The sequence below is a fragment of the Pan troglodytes genome, chromosome 18, assembly GCF_028858775.2.
Source record: "Pan troglodytes isolate AG18354 chromosome 18, NHGRI_mPanTro3-v2.0_pri, whole genome shotgun sequence".
NCBI classification, from domain to species: Eukaryota; Metazoa; Chordata; class Mammalia; order Primates; family Hominidae; genus Pan; species Pan troglodytes.
The window spans coordinates 12,430,684-12,452,889 of NC_072416.2; the positions used below are offsets into that span (position 1 = coordinate 12,430,684).

The following is a 22,206-nucleotide window of genomic DNA, read 5'->3' on the forward strand; positions in this document are numbered from 1 at the left end:
ACTGAGGCATTGAGCAGTAAAGTGACTCAGCACTACCACCCAGCCCATACGTGTCAAAAGTGGCATTGGAACCTATGCAGTCTGACACCAAAGACCACTGACATAACCACTGTGACCAAGCCATGCTATCCATAAGACTTGTAGGGTAAATGGAGGCAGCTCTATTACTTAGAAAATTCAGATTGGGGGTTTTAGCTATAAATAAGCCAAATGTTTTGACAGAAGAGGCAAGGATGGGGCCAGAGCGGCCGGAGTTTCAATAGTCGTGGTGGGTTGTTCCACTTCATCTATCTCGTTCCCAACAGCCACAGAGTCATCTAAGGGGCTGCAGTTACCTCCATAGAAAACTCTTGCCCCTAACATAGTCTACTCCAGTCCATCGGAAGACATGTAGTTATAGGTGGCCATAGCTTCTTGTTGAAGATGGAGGGTAAGAAAGAGAAAAAAGGCCACCTGAAACGGAAGCCCGCCATATTTCAAGTGCTTAATTTCCATAGTAGACATCGTCAGAGTACTGGTCTGATGTGGACCAATGGCATTTGGAGGGGTTGAGCTGCGACTGCTGGACTCAGAGTGACGTGTTAGGCTGCAGCCTGGTATTGGCAGCACTGGCTTGGAACACCACTGAGGGGCTGGTTCCTTAGAACCAAGAGCATCCAACTGAAAGCCCAGTTAAGAACACACAGCTAAGGGAACCCATTTACTCTTCTCTGCTTGGTGCATGTTCTCTTCCTTTTTTGAAGAGGAAATTGTCTTTGTGCCACATTCTCAGTTCCTACCCAGGTACCAGGGTTGTGTTTCTCCCACTGGGCAGGAGGACGTTCAGAGGTCAGGTCTGAGAACTGTGGGATGTTGCCTGTGATGAGGACAGAGACACCATCTGACACACTGGGGTCCATGCCACCTTTCTGCATCCACTCCCTATAGAAGATGTTGGAGAGGAGCGATCCCTCTTCTCCAATGTCTGTGACAGACCAAAGACACCTTGGCTTCACACCATGAGGGCTGGAGCAGTGCTGGAGCTCAAAAGAATGCCGTGCTATGCTGGCTACATGACAGGCTCACCCCCTGCCAGGCATCTTAGTGGCTGTGCGGGTGCCATTACCTTCTCCATCACCGGCAGTCCTCAAGGAGCACAAATGATTAGAAATGACAGTAATTCTGAACGAGAGGGGGAAATAAGACCTCCTCTCTGTAAATTAGCAAAGAAGCAAGGTAAGGACGGATGTCACATGTGCCCCATGCTACTTTAACCTAGTGGTTTCCTGCCATCCTTATTGACAGCTCTCAAGAGCTGCTACAGCTTTCACAAGTGTGTAGATCTGACCCCATTCCTTTAGTCAGTGGGTCTCTCTTATACCTGCACAATGGCCTTGAAAGTCCAATCCTAGCCCCAAGACTGTTTACTGGCAAATCTAATTGTCCCTACCCTGGGGAGGACTATACCCCACAGTAGAGGCATGGACACATTAGGGATGGGAACTTGTATTATCAAGCGGCTTGACATTTCCTAATCAAAAGTTTCCGGTTTTAGCTCATCATCTTCTTATGCATGTTTGCAGATGCTCTCTGGGGGTCTCAGCACATTTAAAGGCTAATTATATAGTTAAAGTTAATTATTCATTCATTAACATTCAAGAAGCCTTTAACAAGACACTGCTTGTCTTGATGAATTAATGAAACCAGCATGTGCACACGAGTGTGTGTGTGTGTTACTGAAAATTAAAACATCTCTTTGATGATAACTGAATGTATTTTTTTCAGATCAAACCAAACCCTTGCCAGGAAGAGGAACACATTAGCACTTGAGGTCAGTTGGCATGTTTGGGCAACTGTGGAACAGGGAACACAATTCAGATTTATCTTCACCAGCTCCATGAGTGAAGCCCGGTCATGGGACCTCTCTGAGCTTCAGTATTCTGATCTGTAAGATGGGAAATAATATCTTATTACAGGGCTGGCTGTTGGATGGATTAAAATGGAAGTGAAGGTGTTTTGCTTGTAATTGCAGATGCTGGTGGGATTTAGGAGATTATCTGGCAGTGGTGGTATCATTATGCAGAGAAGCAGTGGAGGTGTGGATCACCACCAGGTACCCATCAGGGAAGGGCATTCATGATCCCCAGAAATGGCACCACTGAGGCATGACAAGCTTTGAAATTGTTTACTTGGGCAAGAGACACTCAACCTATACAGGGACTACCTGCCATCAGCACAGAATGGTCTAAAACTGGCTTTGGGAAAATGGCCTAGAATCACATTTTGATTCTGGGTTTGTGAATACAAACTCTAAAGTCAGAGTTATACCAACATTGATGAATTTTCACAAAGGAAGCATTTTTCAAAGCAAACTCCCTTAAGCTAATTTAATTCCTCGATCGATGTCTTGCATAGCATAGTTAAATTGTTTCCAATTTTTTTGGAAACATTTTTACTGGGGTCAATTCTTTTGTGTTTAAATTTTATAAATATTTGCTTCATCGATCAGGATTTGGACCACAACAAATTTTACTAATTTATAACTTCTGCCATTCTGAGTTTTCTTTTGTGGTTATTATTTCCACCAAGTCCATTTCTCCTGGGTCAAAATTGTACAGAGATCCAAAATTAGCTAAGAAGATTTGAGTCATCTATGGATTTTTAGTCAATACCAAATTTCACCCTGTGTGCTTTCAGCTCTTGTCAGTTTATTTTGTGTGGCTTATTTTTTACCAATAATATTCACTGTGAATTGGGCAAAAAAGATGGATGGTTAATATTTATTTTTTTAGCTGATAATAAATGCTGAGTGATTTTGTAAGACAGAGGCAGAGAGAAGCAGAGAAGGGGAGAGGATAGAAGAGAGGAAGAGAACTAGGGAGGAGGAAGAGATCCAGATGGAAGGAGGTACCAAGCAAAACACGAAGACGGAGACAGAAAGAGAGAAAAACGATAAGAAAGAGAAAGTGAGGAAGAGAAACAGAGAAGGAGAAAGAGATGTTAGTAAGGTACAGAGAGGGAGAGAATAAAAAGTGAGATATATTAATTGCAAGAAACTAAGAGAAAAAAGGGGGGAAAGAAAGAGAGAAAAAGAGGATAGAAGAAGGTAACGGGGAAGGAGTGAGGACAGTGATATGGTTTGTCTGTGTGCCCAGCCAAATCTCATCTTGAATTGTAGCTCTCATAATTCCCACCTGTTGTGGGAGGGACCCAGTGGGGGATAAATGAATCATGGGGGCAGTTTCCCCCATAAGGTTCTTGTGGTAGTGAATAAGTCTCGTGAGATATGATTGTTTTAGAAGAGTTTTCCCCTTTTACTTGGTTCTCATTCTCTCTTGCCTGCCACCATGTAAGACATGCCTTTCACCTTCCACCATGATTGTGAGGCCTCCCCAGCCACATGGAACTGTGAGTCCATTAAACATCTTTTTCCTTATAAATTATCCAGTCTCGGGTATGTCTTTATCAGCAGTGTGAAAATGGACTAATAGAGAGGGAGATGGAGAGAGAGAGGGGGAAAAAGTGGGGGGAGAGAGGGAGGGAGGGGGGAGGGGGAGGGAGAGGGGGAAAAGTGGGGGGAGAGAGGGGGGAGGGGGAGAGGGAGGGAGAGGGGGAGGGAGAGAGGGAGGGAGGAAGGGAGAGAGAGGAGAGACAGAGAGAAAGAGAGACAGAGACAGAGAGAGAGAGAAAGAGAAAGAATACCCAAGAGATGAATGTACCCACTTTGTCTATTGACTGCTAATTTCAAAGATAGGGAAGGATTGAAATGATTGTCCATCTAGCTGTAAGTACTTTGTTTCTGTTAAATGTAACGTTGGACCCAAACTGACTATACCCAAGGAGTTGAGACAGTATGTAATCCAGTCTCTTCATTTTTCAGATGAGGACACTGAGGCCCAGAGATCTCTGCCCAATTTTTCCAGACCGGTCTGTCACTCACCAAAGCAGTGTGCCTTCAGGACACCATTGCCGAGCTCCCCCAGTGCAAGGCCTCAGCTGGGATGCAGGGTCAGAGAACTGGCTCTGCGTACTTTGTGGAAAGTTGGGAAAGTCTAAATATTTCTCTAAGCCTTGATTTCCCCATCTGACAGGAAGGAAAACATAATCTGTCTCCTATCTTTATGCACTGGTTGAATGAAGTCACAGCCATAAATTTGGTGAATTGCAAAGCACTATGCAATGCTGTATTTTCTTCACCACAACTCATGCTCTGACATAGGAACAGTATTGGTTCTTTCTGGAATGCTACTCTTTATAGAGCTTCTTAGATTGTACTTTTCAAGGGTTGAGGTCAGACCTAACCATTCTGCTGCAGATTTCACGAAGCATAGCGTTTTCATAATATTAGAAAGATGGCTCAAAAAGGTTTTCTTTGTTCAGACTTTTCTTGAACATTTACTATGTGCTGGACACTGCACTCTTTGCCAGAATATCTCATTTAATCTTTACAGTGCATTTCTAAGTGAAGGCAGCACAATTAGTATAATTTTATAAAAGTGGAATACTGGAGTCTAAGATGTTAATAACTTGTCCAAGGTCCCAACACTGGATGTCACTGGAGTGGGAATTCGAATCCAGGATGCTTATCCTTTAAGCACCCCATCATACTGTTAGTAGTGACAACATCGCGGAGCTTGTCACACAGGAGGACTGAAAGACAGGGACTCTCAGGGGCCAGAAAACATGAGAGTGAAAGAGAGATTCCGAAAAACATCGAGATTTGTGAAAATGCTATTATGTGTTAGATAGAATGCAGGGTACTTTCCATAAGTCAACTTGGTTATTTCGCAGAGGAATTCCAGGAAATAGGATTTTACACATGTGGGAAACAGGCTGAGAGAGGTTATTTAATTTGCCAAAGGTCACACAGCTGGTATTAGAGACAGAATATTAAAGTAGGCGTTTCTTACCCCAAAATCCACTCTCTGCACCAAGAGGCCACTCAGAAAATATAAAAATAAGCAAATCAAATAAATTGACTACGTAAGTTTGAAGGCTTCAAGAAAATATAAATACTTCCACCCAGAAATTCTATGTCCTGGTTTCATTCCTAGAAAACCACTTGTAGAGGTACACAGAGGACTCCCCAACGATCCTTAACACAGCCATATGACTGATAGCCCTCATCCCACCCCACCAAAAAAACTCTAGTGAGAAGAAAATGCTTAAAAATACTCTGATGCATGCATATCATAGAATTCTTTCCAGCAGTCAAAGAGAATGAAGGCAAAAAATGGAAAGCTCTCCAAAACATATCGTTCACTGAAAACCAAACTGTGACATACTGCATAGAGTTTGATAGCATTCCACAGAATAAAATTTTATTCGGTGTGGACGTATTAATATATACAAATGCAGACCAGGCACGGTGGCTCACTCCTGTAATCCCAGCACTTTGGGAGGCCGAAGTGGGTGGATTACTGAAAGTTAGGAGTTTGAGATCAGCCTGGGCAACATGGTGAAACCCCATCTCTATTAAAAATACAAAAGTCAGCTGGGCGTCATGGCGCACCCCTGTAGTAGCCTGTAAACCCAGCTACTCTGGTGGCTGAGGCAGGAGAATCACTTGAACCTGGGAGGCAGAGGTTGCAGTGAGCCAAGATCGTACCACTGCACTCCAGCCTGGGCAACAGAGCAAGACTCTGTCTCAGAAAAACAAAAACATATGCAAATGCATATAATAAAAGTCTTGGAGAAATGGAACGTACATCAAACAGACAACAGATTGGCATTGAGATGCCAAGCCAAAGGAATGCTTCCTTATCTGTATTTTCATTTTTTTTTTTTTTTACAATGAGGATACATTTTTTAATGAGAAGCAATATAGCATAATGGTTAAGGGCATAGCTCCTAGAGCCAGTTCAAATCCCAGCTCTGAAGCTTACCAGCACTGTGCCTGCGTCATGACTTAAGCTGTCTGTATAGTGGAGATGCTGGGCATGCCAACCTCCCAGAGAAGCTGTGAAGATTAAACTAAGAGTTACAGGTAATACACTCATAAAAGCTGCTGGGGCCGGGTGTGGTGGCTCATGCCGGTAATCCCAACACTTTGGGAGGCTGAGGAGGGTGGATCCCCTGAGGTCGGGAGTTCGAGACCAGTCTGGCCAAGATGGTGAAACCCCATCTCTACTAAAAGTACAAAAATTAGCTGGACATGGTGGCACACACCTGTAATCCCAGCTACTCTGGAGGCTGAGGCAGGAGAATCACTTGATCCTGGGAGGTAGAGATTGCAGTGGGCCGAGATCGCGCCGTTGCACTCCAGCCTGGGTGAATGAACCAGACTCTGTCTCAAAAAGAAAAACTTCCTGGCATGGAGTGAGGGCTACCTAAACAACTGAGACCAGGAGGCAGGGGATAGGGAAGGTATGGGAAATCGGCCAGCACAATTACCACCTGATGGTGGGAGTTCACACGCAAGAATCCACTTTGCATACCTGTGTGCTGTGCATCCCTGTGGAATACACCACCACTCCCCACAGCACACCCAGATAAAGTACTGGGCAGCATGGCCTCTCCCCCTGGTCCCCAAGACACCTGAGGACAGCCTCCACTGGTAGCACTGATGTCGGATACCTATCAGGAGGTGACGTTGGGAAAACCACACTACAGCCTAGGTGAGTATACCTCCAAATTCATGTCCACCTGGGACATCAGAGTATGCCCTTATTTGAAAATCATGTCTTTGCAGATATAATTGTTTAAGGATCTTGAGATAAAGTCATCCTGGATTTAGGGTGGGTCCTAACTCCAACGGCTGGAGTCCTTAGAAGAAGAGGAGACATACCAAGGGAAGAAGGTCACCTGGAGATGGAGGCAGAGATTGGAGAGATGCAGCCACAAGCCAAGAAACACCTGGAGGCATCAGAAACTGGAGGAGGCAAAGAATGGCCCTCACTTAGAGCCTTCAGAGGGAGCAAGGCCCTGCTAACACCTTGATTTTGGACTCTGGCCCCCAGAACTGAGAGAATAAAATTCTGTTGTTGCAACCCACCATGCTTGTGGTTATTTGTTATGGCCACTCTAGGAAACTACTTCACTGGGGACACCTGAAGGTGCAGTACCTGAGTTCCTATCACTCCTCCACCTGCATTTCTCTATGGGAGGAAGGAGGTGGGGCTTGCTTTGGGAGAGGCAGCTGTCTGGGGTTGGCCCCGGGCACTTTCCATGGGGTGTAAACAGTGTCTCCTAACCTGTGTTAGAGGCTTTCCATGGTCTGAGTGAGCCCAGTGCCAGGAAAACTCACTTCTCCCTGCAGCAAGAGAACACACAGGGCTGACACATTAACACCATGACCTTTTTAGCACCTGGGTCAGTGGAGATGTGTTTATAATTTTACTGTGGGGAGAAAGGAAGCTGAGCTATTCCAAACCTGTGATGCTTCATGGGTGAGAGCAACTTCGCATCTCCTAACCCCACGACCTTGTAACAGATAGGTACAACCCTTGCCAGAGCTGTTCCCTTCTCAGGACAAGCAGAGGGTTAGCACAACATCATGGGTCAGAAAAGATGTTGGGTCTTCAACTGAATGCTGGCACTGCTACTCACTAGATGTTAACCTTCAGACGAGCTGTGGCTTCTGCCTGAACTTCAGTGTCTTCCTCTATAAAATGGAGAAAATGATTATCTGGCAGAGTTGAATCAGGAGGAAATGAGGTCACATGTTTGAAGTTCCCATGTGAGTTCAGCAAGCAATAACAAGAGGTGGACCAGGTGTGGTGGCTCATGCCTGTAATTCCAACACTTTGGGAGGCCGAGACAGGCGGATCACTTGAGGTCAGGAGTTTGAGACCAGCCTGGTACAACGTGGCAAAACCCTGTCTCTACTAAAAGTGCAAAAATTAGCCAGACATGGTGGTGCACATCTGTGGTCCCGGTACTCGGGATGCTGAGGCACGAGAATCACTTGAACCCTGCAGATGGAGGTTGCAGTTAGCCAAGATATCGTGACTGCACTCCAGCCCTGGTGACAGAGTGAGGCTCTGTCTCAAAAAACAAACAAAAACAAACAAGAGGTGATCCCTAAGGATATAGAACCTGCCAGGGAGTTCCTGCTTCTTCACAGTTCTTCCCCAGGAGGAATTTTCTGACCATGTGCTTCCTGTGGCTTGGCTCGAATAGAAGAAATTCATTTCCTCCACCCTCTTGCTCCACGCATTCATTTATTTTCCTCATCTCAATGGAAGAAGAAACATTGCCCCTTTTGAAACAGTAGTAAAGATTTTAAAGAAAAAAAGAGAACTTTTGAAGTAAAAATATGACGAAATTGGTACTAGGTTTTGCATAATGGTGGGCAATTAGAAACGGCCTTAATTGTGGAATATTATGAGAACAGTCATATTTTTTATTTTATTTACATTGTGACTCAAAGCCTGGGCTCTGGTGTAAGATTGATCCCAGACACGCTGCTTAATCTCTCAATGCCTGTTTCCTCAAAGGTGGATGAAAATCCTGATGGTCACCATCATATAGGTTTGTCATGATATTTAAATTAGATAATGGAGGCAAAGCATTTAACACAGTACCTGGCACTCAGGTAAGCTCCCAATAAATGGAATCTGTTAGTTAGAAATGCCTCACTTAGGCCGGTCACGGTAACTCACGCCTGTAATCCCAGCACTTCGGGAGGCCGAGGTGGGAGGATCACCTGAGGCCAGGAGTTCAAGACCAGCCTGGCCAACATGGCGAAAGCCCGTCTCTCCTAAAAATACAAAAATTAACCAGGTGTGGTGGTGCACCCCTGTAATCCCACTACTTGGGAGGCTGCAGCATGAGAATCACTTAAACCTCGGAGATGGAGGTTGCACTGAGCTGAGATAATACCACTGCACTCCAGTCTGGGCGACAGAGCGAGACTCTGTCTCAAAACAAAAACAAAAAAGAAAGAAAGAAAAAGGAAATAAACAATAAAATAAATAAAAACAAACACTAAAAAAATTTTAAAAACAAAGAATTGCTTTGTGTCCAAAGCAATTCAGGTAGCTCACACTCACTGTAATAGAATAAGGTTTACACATATGGATAAAGCAATTGGAGTTAAGTGAATTCAGAAGTGGAATAGTAGCTCAGTCTTAGGGAAAGTCAGTAAACAGATTTTCAGGCCAAAGGCTCCACAATTATGAAAGAAGAATCATGCATTAAGCTCTGAATTGTGCGGTAATCCAAGCAAAAAGAAAACCATAAGTTGTTATAAGAATTGTGTTGTCAACAAGATCAAAGCGTGCCTCAAACAGAACAAAGCAATGCTCTTCATCGTACAGAAGTGTGAGTGATGCTACAGGACGACATTCTCCACAAGCTGTCCTGTAACAACCGTATCAGCAACCTTTTCAAAAATAACTATTTCTTGTGGTACCCTTCAGTGCTAGTTAAGGCATGATGAAAACACAAAGCAGTAAAAACTAAATTAATTAATATTCCTCTAGCTCAATGAAATTATCACCTGATCCTTAAATGTGGAAACTAAACAACAGAACTGTCTACTTTGAGAAAAGCAAAACAAATTTGCATATGCACTGACTCAACGTGTATGAATTGTATATATGCGTTGACAATACAAGAATGAAATGCAGGAAAAAATAGAGAATTATAGTCAGAAGAAACTTTTTTCTAGCTATTGCAAGTAATACTGTGTTGCTGAAAATTTGTTAAATGTAAAAGGATGTAAAGTCCATCATCCCAATCACCTAGCAGCATCTCTGATAACATTTTGATATATTTCTTTTTAGTCTGTTTTTTTAACCTTTTTTTTCCATCTCTGAGTTTAAAGAATTATGATCTCACTTTATTTAACTCCTGCCCCCCACAGACATTTTTTTCTACTTTAAAAAAAGTTTTTATAGGTGGCCTTGAAAATCCTTTAACGTTGTTTTAATAGAGCTTACCAGGAAATAATTCCAAGAACTCCACCCCCCCACACACAAAAAAAGATGTCTGTGTTTACTTGAGTTTTTATTAAGGAAAAAACTTTCTAACTCTATGATGTGGAAGCAATTATTTTTGAGCTTTGTTTGCAGTGTGGGGGTGGATCTCAGAAACCAGGTCATTGTTGATCTGATTTTCTCTGGAGATGACGCTACCCCATTTAGAACAGCTCACTGAACCCTGATGTCTATGCCCGCTTTCGAATTCAGCAGCTGGAAATGAACCATTTGTGTTTGATTCTGTTTGACTGATAAAATACAGCAAATAAAACCTGCTCAAATGGCATCTTTGAAAAAATTTGCTCTGCAGAGCAACTGAACCTCAGTGACAACCCTTATACTCTCCTGGTTTACCTTTGCCTTGGGAATGCCAATATCCCTGAACCAGTTTCTTTTGAGCATAGAAATGATAATGCTGTGATTTTATCAGTTCTCAGATCATCAATTAATATGATATGTACTCTATCATATATGCACATATGTAATATCTAACTTCAGTTTTCAATTCTCCCCTGAACCATAACCCCATATTTCCAACTGCCTAGGTGGCATTTCCAAGTGGGGAAGTAAGCCTAACTTCTATACTTACTAATTCTGCAATGTAGTTACTTAGCTGAATAGCCTATTGGGTAATTAGGTTAACATTGTTGAGCTTCACATTCTTCATCTCTTAAAAGGGATATTAATGGTACCCAGATCGTAGGGGTGTTGTGAGGACTAATTGAGATTAGGCATATGAAGTGCTCAGGGCTGTAGCTCACTAATTGTCAGGTCACATTAAGTGCAAAGATGCCTGGACATATGATGATGGTGTTCCAAAGGCACTTCCAACTTAATATGCCTAAATCTAAACTCACATTTTGCCACATCTCCACCCATCCTGCACCCTCCTTCTGAAATAGCCTCCCTCTTCCTTGTCCTGTTTAGTCACTACAGAACTCCATTTCTCAATAGTCAACTAACTAACCTCTCAAAGACATGGACTACCTACATCTGAATCACTAGAAGCACTAATAAAAATGTACCTTCTTGGCCGGGTGCGGTGGCTCAGGCCTGTAGTCCCAGCAATTTGGGAGGCCAAGGCAGGTGGATCACCTGATGTTGGGAATTTGAGTCCAGCCTGACCAACATGGAGAAACCCCGTCTCTACTAAAAAATACAAAATTGACAGGGCATGGTGGTGCATACCTGTAATCCCAGCTACTCGGGAAGGCTGAGGCAGGAGAATCGCTTGAACCCGGAAGGCAGAGGTTGTGGTGAGCCGAGATTGTGCCATTGCACTCCAGCCCAGGCGACAAGAGCGAAACTCCGTTTCAAAAAAAAAAAAGGTACATTCCTAAATCCCACAGGCTTTGCAAACCTGTGCTCTAGGATAGGAATTCAGTGCTCATTTGTTTTTCAATGCAAAACTTTCTATGAAGACATTTCAAACACATACACGGAGATGGGACTACACTGTTCTTTTGTTTTTACAGACATGTCACTGAGGACAACTCAAGCCTTTTAGAAAAATATTTATTGGTAAAAAGAAAATACTCCCTAAATTTTTTTTTAAATGTGCATCAAAAGACACTATCAATATAATAGCTAGAATATAAAAAGGTAACCCATGGAATAGGAAAAAATATTTGCAAATTGTATATCTGATAAGGGATTGATATCCAGAATATACAGAGAACTCTTAAAACCTAACAACAACCAAAAAAAAAAAAAAAAAGAAAACCCAAACAACCCAAATGTAAAATGGCCAAAAGACTTGCATATCCACCTCTCAAAACAATAAATACAATTGCCCAATAAGCAGGTAAAAAGCGCTCAATACCACTAATCATTAGGGAAATGCAAATCAAAACTGCAATGAGATACCACCTCATACCCAGTGGGATGGCTACTATTAGAAAAACAGAAAACAACAAGTATTGGCAAGGATGTGGAGAAATTGGAACCCTTGTGCACTGTTGGTGGGAATGCAAATGGGACTGTGGAAAACAGTATGGTTGTTTCTCAATAATTAAAAATGGAATTGACATATGATCCAATTATTTCACTTCTGCATATATACCAACAAAAAAAACCAAAGTCTCAAAAATATATTCACACATCTACGTTCACAGAAGCATGATTCAAAATAGTTAAAATGCTGAGACAACTCAAGTGTCCATTGAAAGATGAATGGATGAGCAAAATGTGGTACCTGAATACGATGAAATACTGTTTAGCCTTAAAAAGGAATAAAATTTTGGCACATGCCAAAACATGGATGAACATTATGGTAAGTGAAATAAGCTAGTCACAAAAAGACAAATACCATATGATTCCACTTAGATGAGGTACTTAGAGCAGTCAAAATCATAAAGACAAAACATAGAATGGTGGTTGCCAGGGGCTAGGGAAAAGGGGGTTGAGGAGTTTTTGTTTAGTGGATAGAGAGTTGCAGTTTTACAAGATAAAGAGCTTTGGAGACAGATGGTGGTAATGGTTGTACCACGCGATGAATGCATTTAATACCACTGAACTATACACTTAAAAATGTGAAGATGGCAAATTTTACTCTATGCATATTTTATCACAATAAAAAATACTGGGAAAAAAGACAATCCTCTCTTCCAATTCTTCTAACTACTGCATGTAAAGGAAACCAACAAAGACCTGTTTTTTAACATTGTGCTGAGAATGAAATCGCACAGGGGACTGGGGATCCTGAGAGCTGAAAACTGAGGCTTCTAAGGAAATTGGGACTTTTCCATAAATGTATACACCCAGACTTGTACATGAAAATCAATTAAAAGAAAAACACAAACTATCCCACTGTGTCTTGAAATATTAGGCTCTTCGGAGTTCTAGGGACGTTGTTTAATTTAAATCTGGCATATGTGCGACGCTTGCAGTTTTGCCCCCATGCCAAAATGGCTTGGAGGACATCAGCTTCTGATGACTGAGCATTTGTAAATCTAAATCTGTCTCCACTCGCTTCAGCTTCAGCTCCCTCTTCTAGAGTGGATGTTCTTAAAATTTGATTAGGGCATGTCGGAGTCACCTGAAGAGCTTGTTAAACCATGCAGATCTTCAGACCCCTCCTTACAGAGATTCTCATTCAACTGGCTCAGTGGGGCTCAGCAATCTACATTTTTATTAGCACCTATTCTGATTCAGACTCAGGCTATGCTTGAGAAGCATTAGCCTAGAAACCTGGGGTCACTGACGCTCATCCACCTTTGGTTCACAGGAGTCCCACAAGGCACAACAGATCTGTGCCTGAAAAATCCCGTCTCTGTTGATGTTTACACATCAAACCCTTTTTTCTCACTGATTTGTCTGATAATTTCTTTATCTCCATTTATTATGAATTTCAATAAACAGTAAAACTTAGCTTTCAAGTTTTTCTCTGCCTATGCCTTTCTTCAAAAAATTAGGGATTCCAAAGACAAGCATTTGGCTTGTCTACTCTGTATATGCCTATCCCAATAAAATGTGTTTCTTCAACTCCTTTAAAATAGTAGTTCTCAGCTCTGTTGCACAGTGAATAGTGTGTTGGACTTCTAAAACGGTAGTTCTCAAATATTCGTGTGTCTCAAAATCACGTGGTGTGGCGTGCTGCGGGGAATGATGCTTATTATAATAAAGATTCACAGGCTCCATAGCTAGAGAGAAAGCCTTGTCCTGGGCCCAGGAATCTGCATTTTGACAGGTAATCATGTGATTCAGGTACAGTTGGTCCATTGGCCAGGCTTGGAGGCACCCAGTTTTGGGGCATGATTCTAAATCCTTTCTGCAAAACTGACAGTTATTTGTATATGTGGTTTGTCTGAGTCTTCATAAGTGTTTGACACAGATAAAAGAATCTCATGAACTAGTTTAGAGATCAAAGAATTCAACCATTTCACTTCTTAGATGTGGAAACTAGAAAGTGACTTGGAGAGGTGACGTGACTCGTCCCAGGACACAGCTAGCTAATGCTCGAGTCCAGACTCAAACCCAGCTGGGACTGTCACTTGACAGTAATCCAAAGCCCGTCTGGTGTTCAAGACTCTCCCAGAAAATTACAACCCACAATTTCACTGACCCTGGTGTGCATGCACGTGGCTTTGCTAGGCAGCAGATGTTACTGAAACGTGTGGGTGGAGCAGTGAGACCCAGCAGCTGAGCCACATGCTCTGGATGTTCTAAGTCAAGGCTTGCTGGATTCTAGGGTGTTGGGGGAATGTTCAAAAGCTGAGCAATTCGGGAGCAGATGAGGTTACCTTCTTCAACCTTCCAGAGGGATGGAACCTTCTACAGATGCTGGTCGTGGTAAAGGAGGAGAATGACTTTTTTTTTTTTAAGGCTCGGTGGTAGGTACAAGAAGATTTCATTGTATTATTATTATTCCTTAAACAGCAATATATTTCATAATGAAAATTTTAAAAAGGAAACAGGAGATGTGAAAAGGAAGGAAAAGGCCTGTGAGTGTGGTAACGTGGACACCTGAAAGACCGCGGTCTCGTGGTGGGATGTTGAGAAGACACAATCAACACAAAGTTGATCGGATCTTGGTGTAGCTCTGTGGTGGTAATTCTCATATTCTGGTTTTCATAATCATCTGAGGAGTTGAAGTCATGTCTCGTACCACCCACCAAGAAAAATTCCAAATATTAAAAAATGCAACCAAAAAAGAAGAAAACGCGAGGTAATTATCTTGTAATAAAGAATGATGAAAGACTTTTGAATTACGTCTCAAAATTCAACAGCCATAAGCAAATGGTTGATATATTTCACTACAAAAAAGATAAAATCTGCATGGAAAAAAAAAGCAAGCTCAAAAGACTAAAAAAGAAATAGGGAAAATATTTGTAATCACATCACAAAAGGCTCATCTGTCCAATATAAAAATTAATAAGAAAAAGACCAACAAACCAATAGAAATATTAATAAAAGTAAAAAAGGAATTGCCGATGGCTCTTAAGTATATAAATATGGCCAAAATTTACTGAAAAAAGTGCAAATTTATATCTCAGCATACTTTTTACCTATTAGCAAAATTTTGAAAGATTAATTACACATTGTATTGGCAAAACTTTGGAGAAATAAGCTCTCTCATGCACTGATGGGGTAAGTATGAATTTCCTTTGGAGGGAGATTTGGCAATATCTGTTAAAATTGCAACTGTGACCCACTCTTTCAAGAAATTTATTCTACACTGAATGTGACGCAATACGAAGATATTCACTACAGCTTTGTTTGCAATAGCAAAAGATTGGAAACAACCTAAATGTCCAACAATAGAGGCCTGACCAAATAAAATATAGTATATTTGCATAATGAAAGATTATGACTCTATAAAAAATAACTTTATGGCTTTTTATGCATTAATATAGAAAGATTCAGAAGAACATATTGGAAGGATACACAGAGTAAATGTGGTTACCATGGAGGGGTACTAGATGAGGAATAGTGTGCAGGGAAAACTTTTCACTGTTTTTTTCTTTTTATGTACTTTTTTATTTTTGACGTATATAAATATCTTATCTATTCAAAATTTAATTTAGGCTGGGCATAGTGACTCACTCCTGTAATCCCAGCACTTTGAGAGGCTGAGGCAGGAGAATGGCTTGAGCCTTCTGAATTTGAAATCAGCCTGGGTAACACGGCAAAACCTCATCTCCACACGAAACACAAACATTAGCCAGGTGTGGTGGTGCTTGCCTGTAGTCCCAGCTACTCAGGAGGCTGAGATGGGATGATTACCTGAGCCCAGGGAAGTCCAGGCTGCAATAAGCTATGATTACACTACTGTACTCCAACCTGGGTGACAGAGTGAGACCCTGTCTGAAAAAAAAAAAAAAATTTTAAATAATTAATCAAGGAGCCTATTAAACATGTATGTGGTTTCCCCAAATATTAACTCCAATGAAATTAAATCTCCAGTAATGATAACTGCTGTGCTTTCATCCCTAAGAGTATATTGAATTATTTTTTAAAAAATGACTTGTGGCTGGGTGCAGTGGCTCATGACTGTAATCCCAGCACTTTGGAAGGCCAAGGCAGGAGGATCACCTGAGCTCAGAAGTTCAAGATGTGCGTAGTCAACATGGTGAAACCCTGTCTCTACAAAAACACAAAAATTAGCTGAGTGTGTTGAGAATCGTTTGAACCTGGGAGGTGGAGGTTGCAGCGGGGAGAGACTGCACCATTGCACTCCAGCATGAGCAACAAGAGCGAAACTCCGTCTCAAAAAAAAAAAAAAAAAAAAAAAGACTTGTACTCCTTCAGCTCTAGTTTCTGAGTTTAAAGTAACAATGCAAAGCATCCCCCACATGGGAGATTGAGTATAGAATGAATCTGCCATCTGCCCAAGTTTTCTAAGATGGATGTTATAATTATTATATGGCTTCCAGAAACCAATTTGTACAATTTATGGCCACGAATGGTTTCCATTTCTCTCCTTTTTGCTATTATATTAAAAAAAAGATTGAAAAAGAAAGAAAACAACCCATTTTGTGCTCTGGTTAATAAATGGAGGGAGAGAAAGCCAGCTAGGCATCAACCACTGTCTCCAACCATTATCATCTGCATTTGTGCTCATGGTCTGTCCAAAACAACAGTATATGTTGATTAAAAGACCACAATGGAAACAAACAAAAATCCCAAACCCATGGCTAAACTGTAAAGTCATCAACAATTGGTCTTTTCAGGTATCTGTGAAAGTGGAAGACACAAATATTCTATGGCTCAGCAGTTGCAGTCTTCGGTGTATACCAACAGAAATGCATTAGCAAAAGAAGCATTATTCATAATAGCCCCAAAATAGGACATTACCCAAATGTCCATCAAGATTAGGAGAGAGACATCCATGTGTGGTGCATTCCAGCAATGAGAATGAAAGCACTGAAATTACATGCAACAATCTTGCAAACACAATGTTGAGCCAAAGACGACAAAAAAGAAAAGAGTGTGGCTTTATTTCTATGTTAAAACAGCAGGCACCAAGAATCTACGGCTTTAGAAGTGCAGGTGGCGGGTGGAAGATATTGACTGGAAGAGGGTGCGGGGCGGGGTTCCAGGGAGTGATGACCTGGATGATCAGTTTGTACGAAGCCATAAAGCAGCATATTTAATATTTGTGAATTTTCTGCATTTTTGTTATACTTCAAAAGTTTAAAGAAATCATTCCAAACCAGAATGAGCACTGTGGGAATGAGTTTTTCAGAAATCATAGACTTAACTTCTGAATAAATGCTCTCCCAGCCCCTGCTGAGATACCAAAGACATTCCAAAGGCACAGACTGAAAGGACAGTATGCTCACAGCCAAAACTACCGGGATTTCTATGCAGAAATCCGGGCTTTGATGCTTTAGAGGGGCCTCTGTCTCCCCCTACCAGACACAAAGCCAGCAGCAAGGCCTTCACAATGGGCTTGCAGAACAGCCGAAAAGGAGGTTATTTATTAAGCCGCAAGGAGAATGCACCTACAGTCATGTTTCTATGCAGGAATCTGTGACAACTGAAATGCCCCATATGAGCTAATTTTCTGGATAATCAAAATCCCCTCATTAAACAACTCTGTCATTTAAAATAAAATCATTTTTATTGGATTTAATCGTTTCTAAAATGGATTTCATGCATTCCTGGGTCTACATCCAGGACACACTCCGTGCTTCCTACGAGAATGATTCCTAGCAAGACTTTCTCCCAGAGAGTTCCACATGCAAGCAGAAAGAAACCAATGTGGGCTTTAGCAAAGGAAGGGGTAGGACAGACGTCTCCATTGTCAGCAAGACCACAGAACAATGGACTTTTCAGAAGAGTCCATGGAATAGAATCTAACCTTTACAATAAATAACAACACTCACATTTAGGTACTGTCTATTTCCCATCCAAAAGGCTTTCCATCAAATTTTATGTCTTAGGTCCTATTATTATTCCCATGTTAGGTATGAGGCTATGAGGTATGAGAAACTCTCTCTCCAAAGCCTAAACTCCTAACCCCTGTGCTACCTTTTCTTTACAGCTTCAGCTATGGAGTCTGTGTTACACTCCACAATGCCAACAGAGAGAGAGGAATGCTAACTCTAACTTGAATGATTTGAGTTCTCATTGCTTTTCTCCCATCTTTTCTTTCTCTTTCATCAATGTTATACAATTAGTTTTTTCATAAAGCTCCTACTAGCAAGCTACTCCTCCCCACACTCAGAAAACCTCCTACCTAAAATCTGATAAAAATCTTTGTTTTCACTACTTTAAACTCTTGGCCTTCTTGGATCTTTCTATTTGTTAAAATATCCTATGGAGTTGGACAAACTTCTTTATCAGTTTAAGAAACTCCTCTGTTTCTGTGCATTTCAAAGCATCCTGGATTTGCTTTTTCTTCACCCAACTCAGAAGGAAACCTGGGATGCTCATTAGATTAACAAAAACTGCCCTCAACTGGGGCCCATCTGGACCACAGTCACTCTCCAGAAATACAATGGGAGCAGATAGGAACTGAGGCATGCCGAGAGTCAATTTCTGTAAGGTTTATCGCTCGCAGACCTGTGGTGAAAAGGAAACTGCCATCCTTACCCCGTTTTCAGGCTGACCAAGGCGTCCTCTACTCCTTTCTGATTAAATTTGGTCATGTACTGATGCATGTAGGGATAGTTATTCCGAATGTTTCTCTCCGTGCTTCCATTGGGCACTGTCCCAAATCGAAAAGGTGGGGAATAGTCATGAGGTCTCTGAAACTGGAGAGAGAACGAGAAAGGAAGAGAGAGAGTAGGAAAAGAAAGAGAAGGGAGGAGGGGGAGGAGAGAACAAATAATAAATTAGTGATCATTTTGTCTGGTGTTAGGAGGTAAATGCATGCATTAGGGCAGGATGACAATAAAATGTTGCTTTTTGGTCTTTCTTTCTACTTAGTCACATCTTCAGCCAGTCTGTGAGCTCCAGGAGGGTGGACACAGCATCTGTTTTCTTCTGTACTATTGCTTAGATCCTAGCACAGAGCCTGGCTGGGTGCTCCGTAGGTATTTGTTGAGTTGAACTTTTCAGTGCCATTACGGAGACTAGCACAGTGTTAGGCACACAGTCAGTACTTAGAAATGCTGAATGAGCTGAACTTAAGGTACTACCTTAGTCCAGTCCATTTATCCACTTTATGATGAAATTTTCTGTGATGTCCACCAATCACTCCCTTCTCTAAACTCCATTTATAATTACCTTCACCTCACCCAGAAAATGACTATATTATTACCACTCATTCATTCTCCACTCACTCAGTCATTCATTCACTCCTGCAGGCACTATTTATCTAGTGCCTAACATTCCCCAGGCATAATTGCCAGTGCATGGCAGGCTCCATGAATACTTGTTGAGCCAGAGTCCCTGTTGATCTTTAGCTATCAGGGATACCCAGCACTCGGCACTCAAGCCCCCCATAAAGGCCTGTAGTCCATGCATCACCAGTCTTCTCTGATGGATTGGATGATTCTGTCTGTCCACAGCTTCGATGTTTCAGGTGACTCAATGAGAGTCGAAGTCAATAGAACTGGATCTGAGTTCCAGAAATACAGCTAAACACTAGAGATGGTGCCGGGCTGTGGTTATAAGTGGGAGCTCGAAATGGCTGGTTGGAAAATCGGGTTCTATCACATACAAGCTATGGAAGCCTAGATAACACATTCACTTCATGCTGCCTCCATTTATTTTCCATCTGTAGAGTGGGGGGCCACCATGAAGATCTCAACATACATTTGTCAAGTAACTGGAATAGTGCCTGGACCAGAGAAAGCATTCAAAAATAAAGCTATGATTACCTTCTGTTATTATCATTATGAGTGAAAAAGGAACCTGAACCTCATTTTTCTATGAAACATTGAATTCTGGAACTAGAAAGTAATAACAACAATGACTAACACTTTTTGGGAACCTAGTTGGGTCCAGCACTATGCCAAGAACTTTACAAACGTCTGGTCATTTAATCCTTACAAACCCATGCCAGGTAGTTAATCTTAGAGGCTCCTTCTTGCAGATAAGAAAACTGAGGCTCAGAGAGGTTATGTGATCTATTTAAGATTATGCAATTACCAAGCAGTGGCCCAGAATTCAAACCTGGATGCGTCTGACCACAGGCTGAGGTCTTAACTCTATCATTCCTCAGAGACCATTGCTAGTGACTCTCTCCTCATCTAGACATAAAGATTTAAAGACCCCAGGAGGGGAAGAGCACCCAGAAAATCAGTGTCAGAACCAGGACCACAATGCAGCAGTCTCTCCAACTTCCAGACCAGTGTGTCTTCCACAGAACTAAGAACCGCCAGGGTAAGTGTTCAAATTTACCCAAGAGTCAGACCAGCTAGAAACATTATTCTTTTTTCCAGACTCACACTTCATTTCACTGTTAATTAAAATTTCCAGTTGAAAATCGTTTTCCCTAAATTAGGCATGCTGCTGCCTAATACGCAGTCATAACTGGATTTGGGAGAAGTGGCCATCCATTTTCCAAATGAGATCCTCCTGCCAGGGTGTGCCTTGCCCTGGGAGTATGTGCATCCACGTGTGCATGTGTGTGTATGTGAACAGCAAAATGCTTTTTGCAGTCACTCCACCAAGCAGTGCCTTAACTAATCACCAAAAGCTCAAAAGGCCAAGCCCAGTCTCATCCTCATGGCAGCCGCCTGCTCAGGAGGAGAGAGGCAATAGTGCTGTTCATAAATCTCCTTGTAGCAGCCATTCCCAATCTCCAGAGATATCCGGAGATGGCTATTTGACTAAATGCCTTCCACTTCACTCCCCGTCTGTTGCAGAGGAGCTGCATAGGTCTTTAAAAATTCACTTTCTTCCCTGTGTCTGGGTTGCGCAGTAACAGAGATAGATATTCAGTCTCTGTGATGGTTTCCGCGCTTCTCTGGCCTGGATAGTACCATCACCCACACAAAATTCAGCCTGACACCAAGCTCCAGGAACCTTTTCCACTAGACTGAAGACTGTCAAACTTTTTAAAGCATGACTCACAATACGTTTCCCATCACCACTCCATGCACATGTGTGAAATTTCACAGCACTCATTCTTTCTATCTGTGATATACTCTGAGGTTATCCATTACGTTCTATTTTTTTAAAAAAATGTCTGCAATCCTTAGATTAATTTCATGGCTCACTAAAGAGTCATGACCTACAGCGTGAAAAACAGTGAGGGGGCAAGGATGGCTCATCTATTAAGTCCCAGGGTCTACATCCAGGACACACTCCCTGCTTGCTGCGAGAATGATTCCTAGCAAGACTTTCTCCCAGAGAGTTCCACGTGCAAGCAGAAAGAATCCAATATGGGCTTTAGCAAAGGAAGGGGTAGGACAGAGGTCTCCATTGTCAGCAAGACCACAGAACAATGTAATCACAATATCTGGAGTCAGAGGAACTCCCCTGGCTTCTCTGCAGGGTTCCCTTGCTGTGTAGGTTAAGTGGTTTCACCTGGCTATGGACTTACAGGAGACAAGTTCAGGTTCTCATCTGCTGCTTAGAAACTGCGCCATTTGGAGCAACCAGTTAAGCTCCTGAGCCTGAATTTCTCTATCTGTAAATTGGAGATTGCTTTTGCAACAAATCTTAAAGTGTTTGAAAGAACACCTGGCATCCGCTAATGCTTGGGATAGATCACCTGTTGTTACCCACGACATTTCAGCCAAACAATGAAGCCTGTCTCCTTACAGTTTGGAGAACAGAGGATTATTTTCTAATTTTTTTTCCATCCAATATGGAGGCATGTCTGAAGGTCATCCAAGTGACTAAAACATGGCAAGCATTTGATGATGGAGGAGGTAGAGATGCAACACTTGGAGATAAAATTTCCAGAAAAATGCAGCAATTAACCAAGATATTTTTTCTTTTTTTGTGAACCAAAAACTACCCATTTATTAAAAATATCTATCTGTCTTCTGTGCCTGTAAATAAGGGACATCTGGCAACTGGAGCCCCTATTTCTAGTACAGTCTTCTGTTGGTGAAGTCCCACGTGCTTCTTGATGTGAGCAGCAAGCAGGTGTGTCCTTGAGCAGAGAGAGGATCAGCTGGGAGGAGGCCTGGCTGCCTGAACTGGGACCACTCAGCAGCAGCAGCACAGTGCCCAGAGACAGCATGGCTCCTTGAGAACACATTCCTGGGCTCATCCACTGAGAGCAGTTGCCTCAATTCCCTCCATTGGTTATCACAAAAGACCAACTCAGTGCAATAACATTTCAGGCCCCAGAAGCCAAGAATGGTTTGAGTCAGGCGATGATGAAGATGATGGAAGGAGTAGGAGGAGAAGGGAGACAAAGAGAAGGAGAGGGGGAGGAATGAGAGGGGGGAGTGGA

General features: G+C 42.1%; 1 protein-coding gene across 4 annotated transcripts in view; it reads right to left on the bottom strand.

The window, feature by feature from the left end:
* GRIN2A (glutamate ionotropic receptor NMDA type subunit 2A) overlaps positions 1-22,206 on the bottom strand; it is a 428,905-nt gene that overhangs the window by 50,241 nt on the left and 356,458 nt on the right. For all 4 annotated transcript variants that reach the window (XM_054668020.2, XM_054668019.1, XM_016928499.4 and 1 more), the window contains 1 exon segment: positions 18,441-18,601. In XM_054668020.2, the coding sequence (XP_054523995.1) occupies positions 18,441-18,601 (161 nt within the window).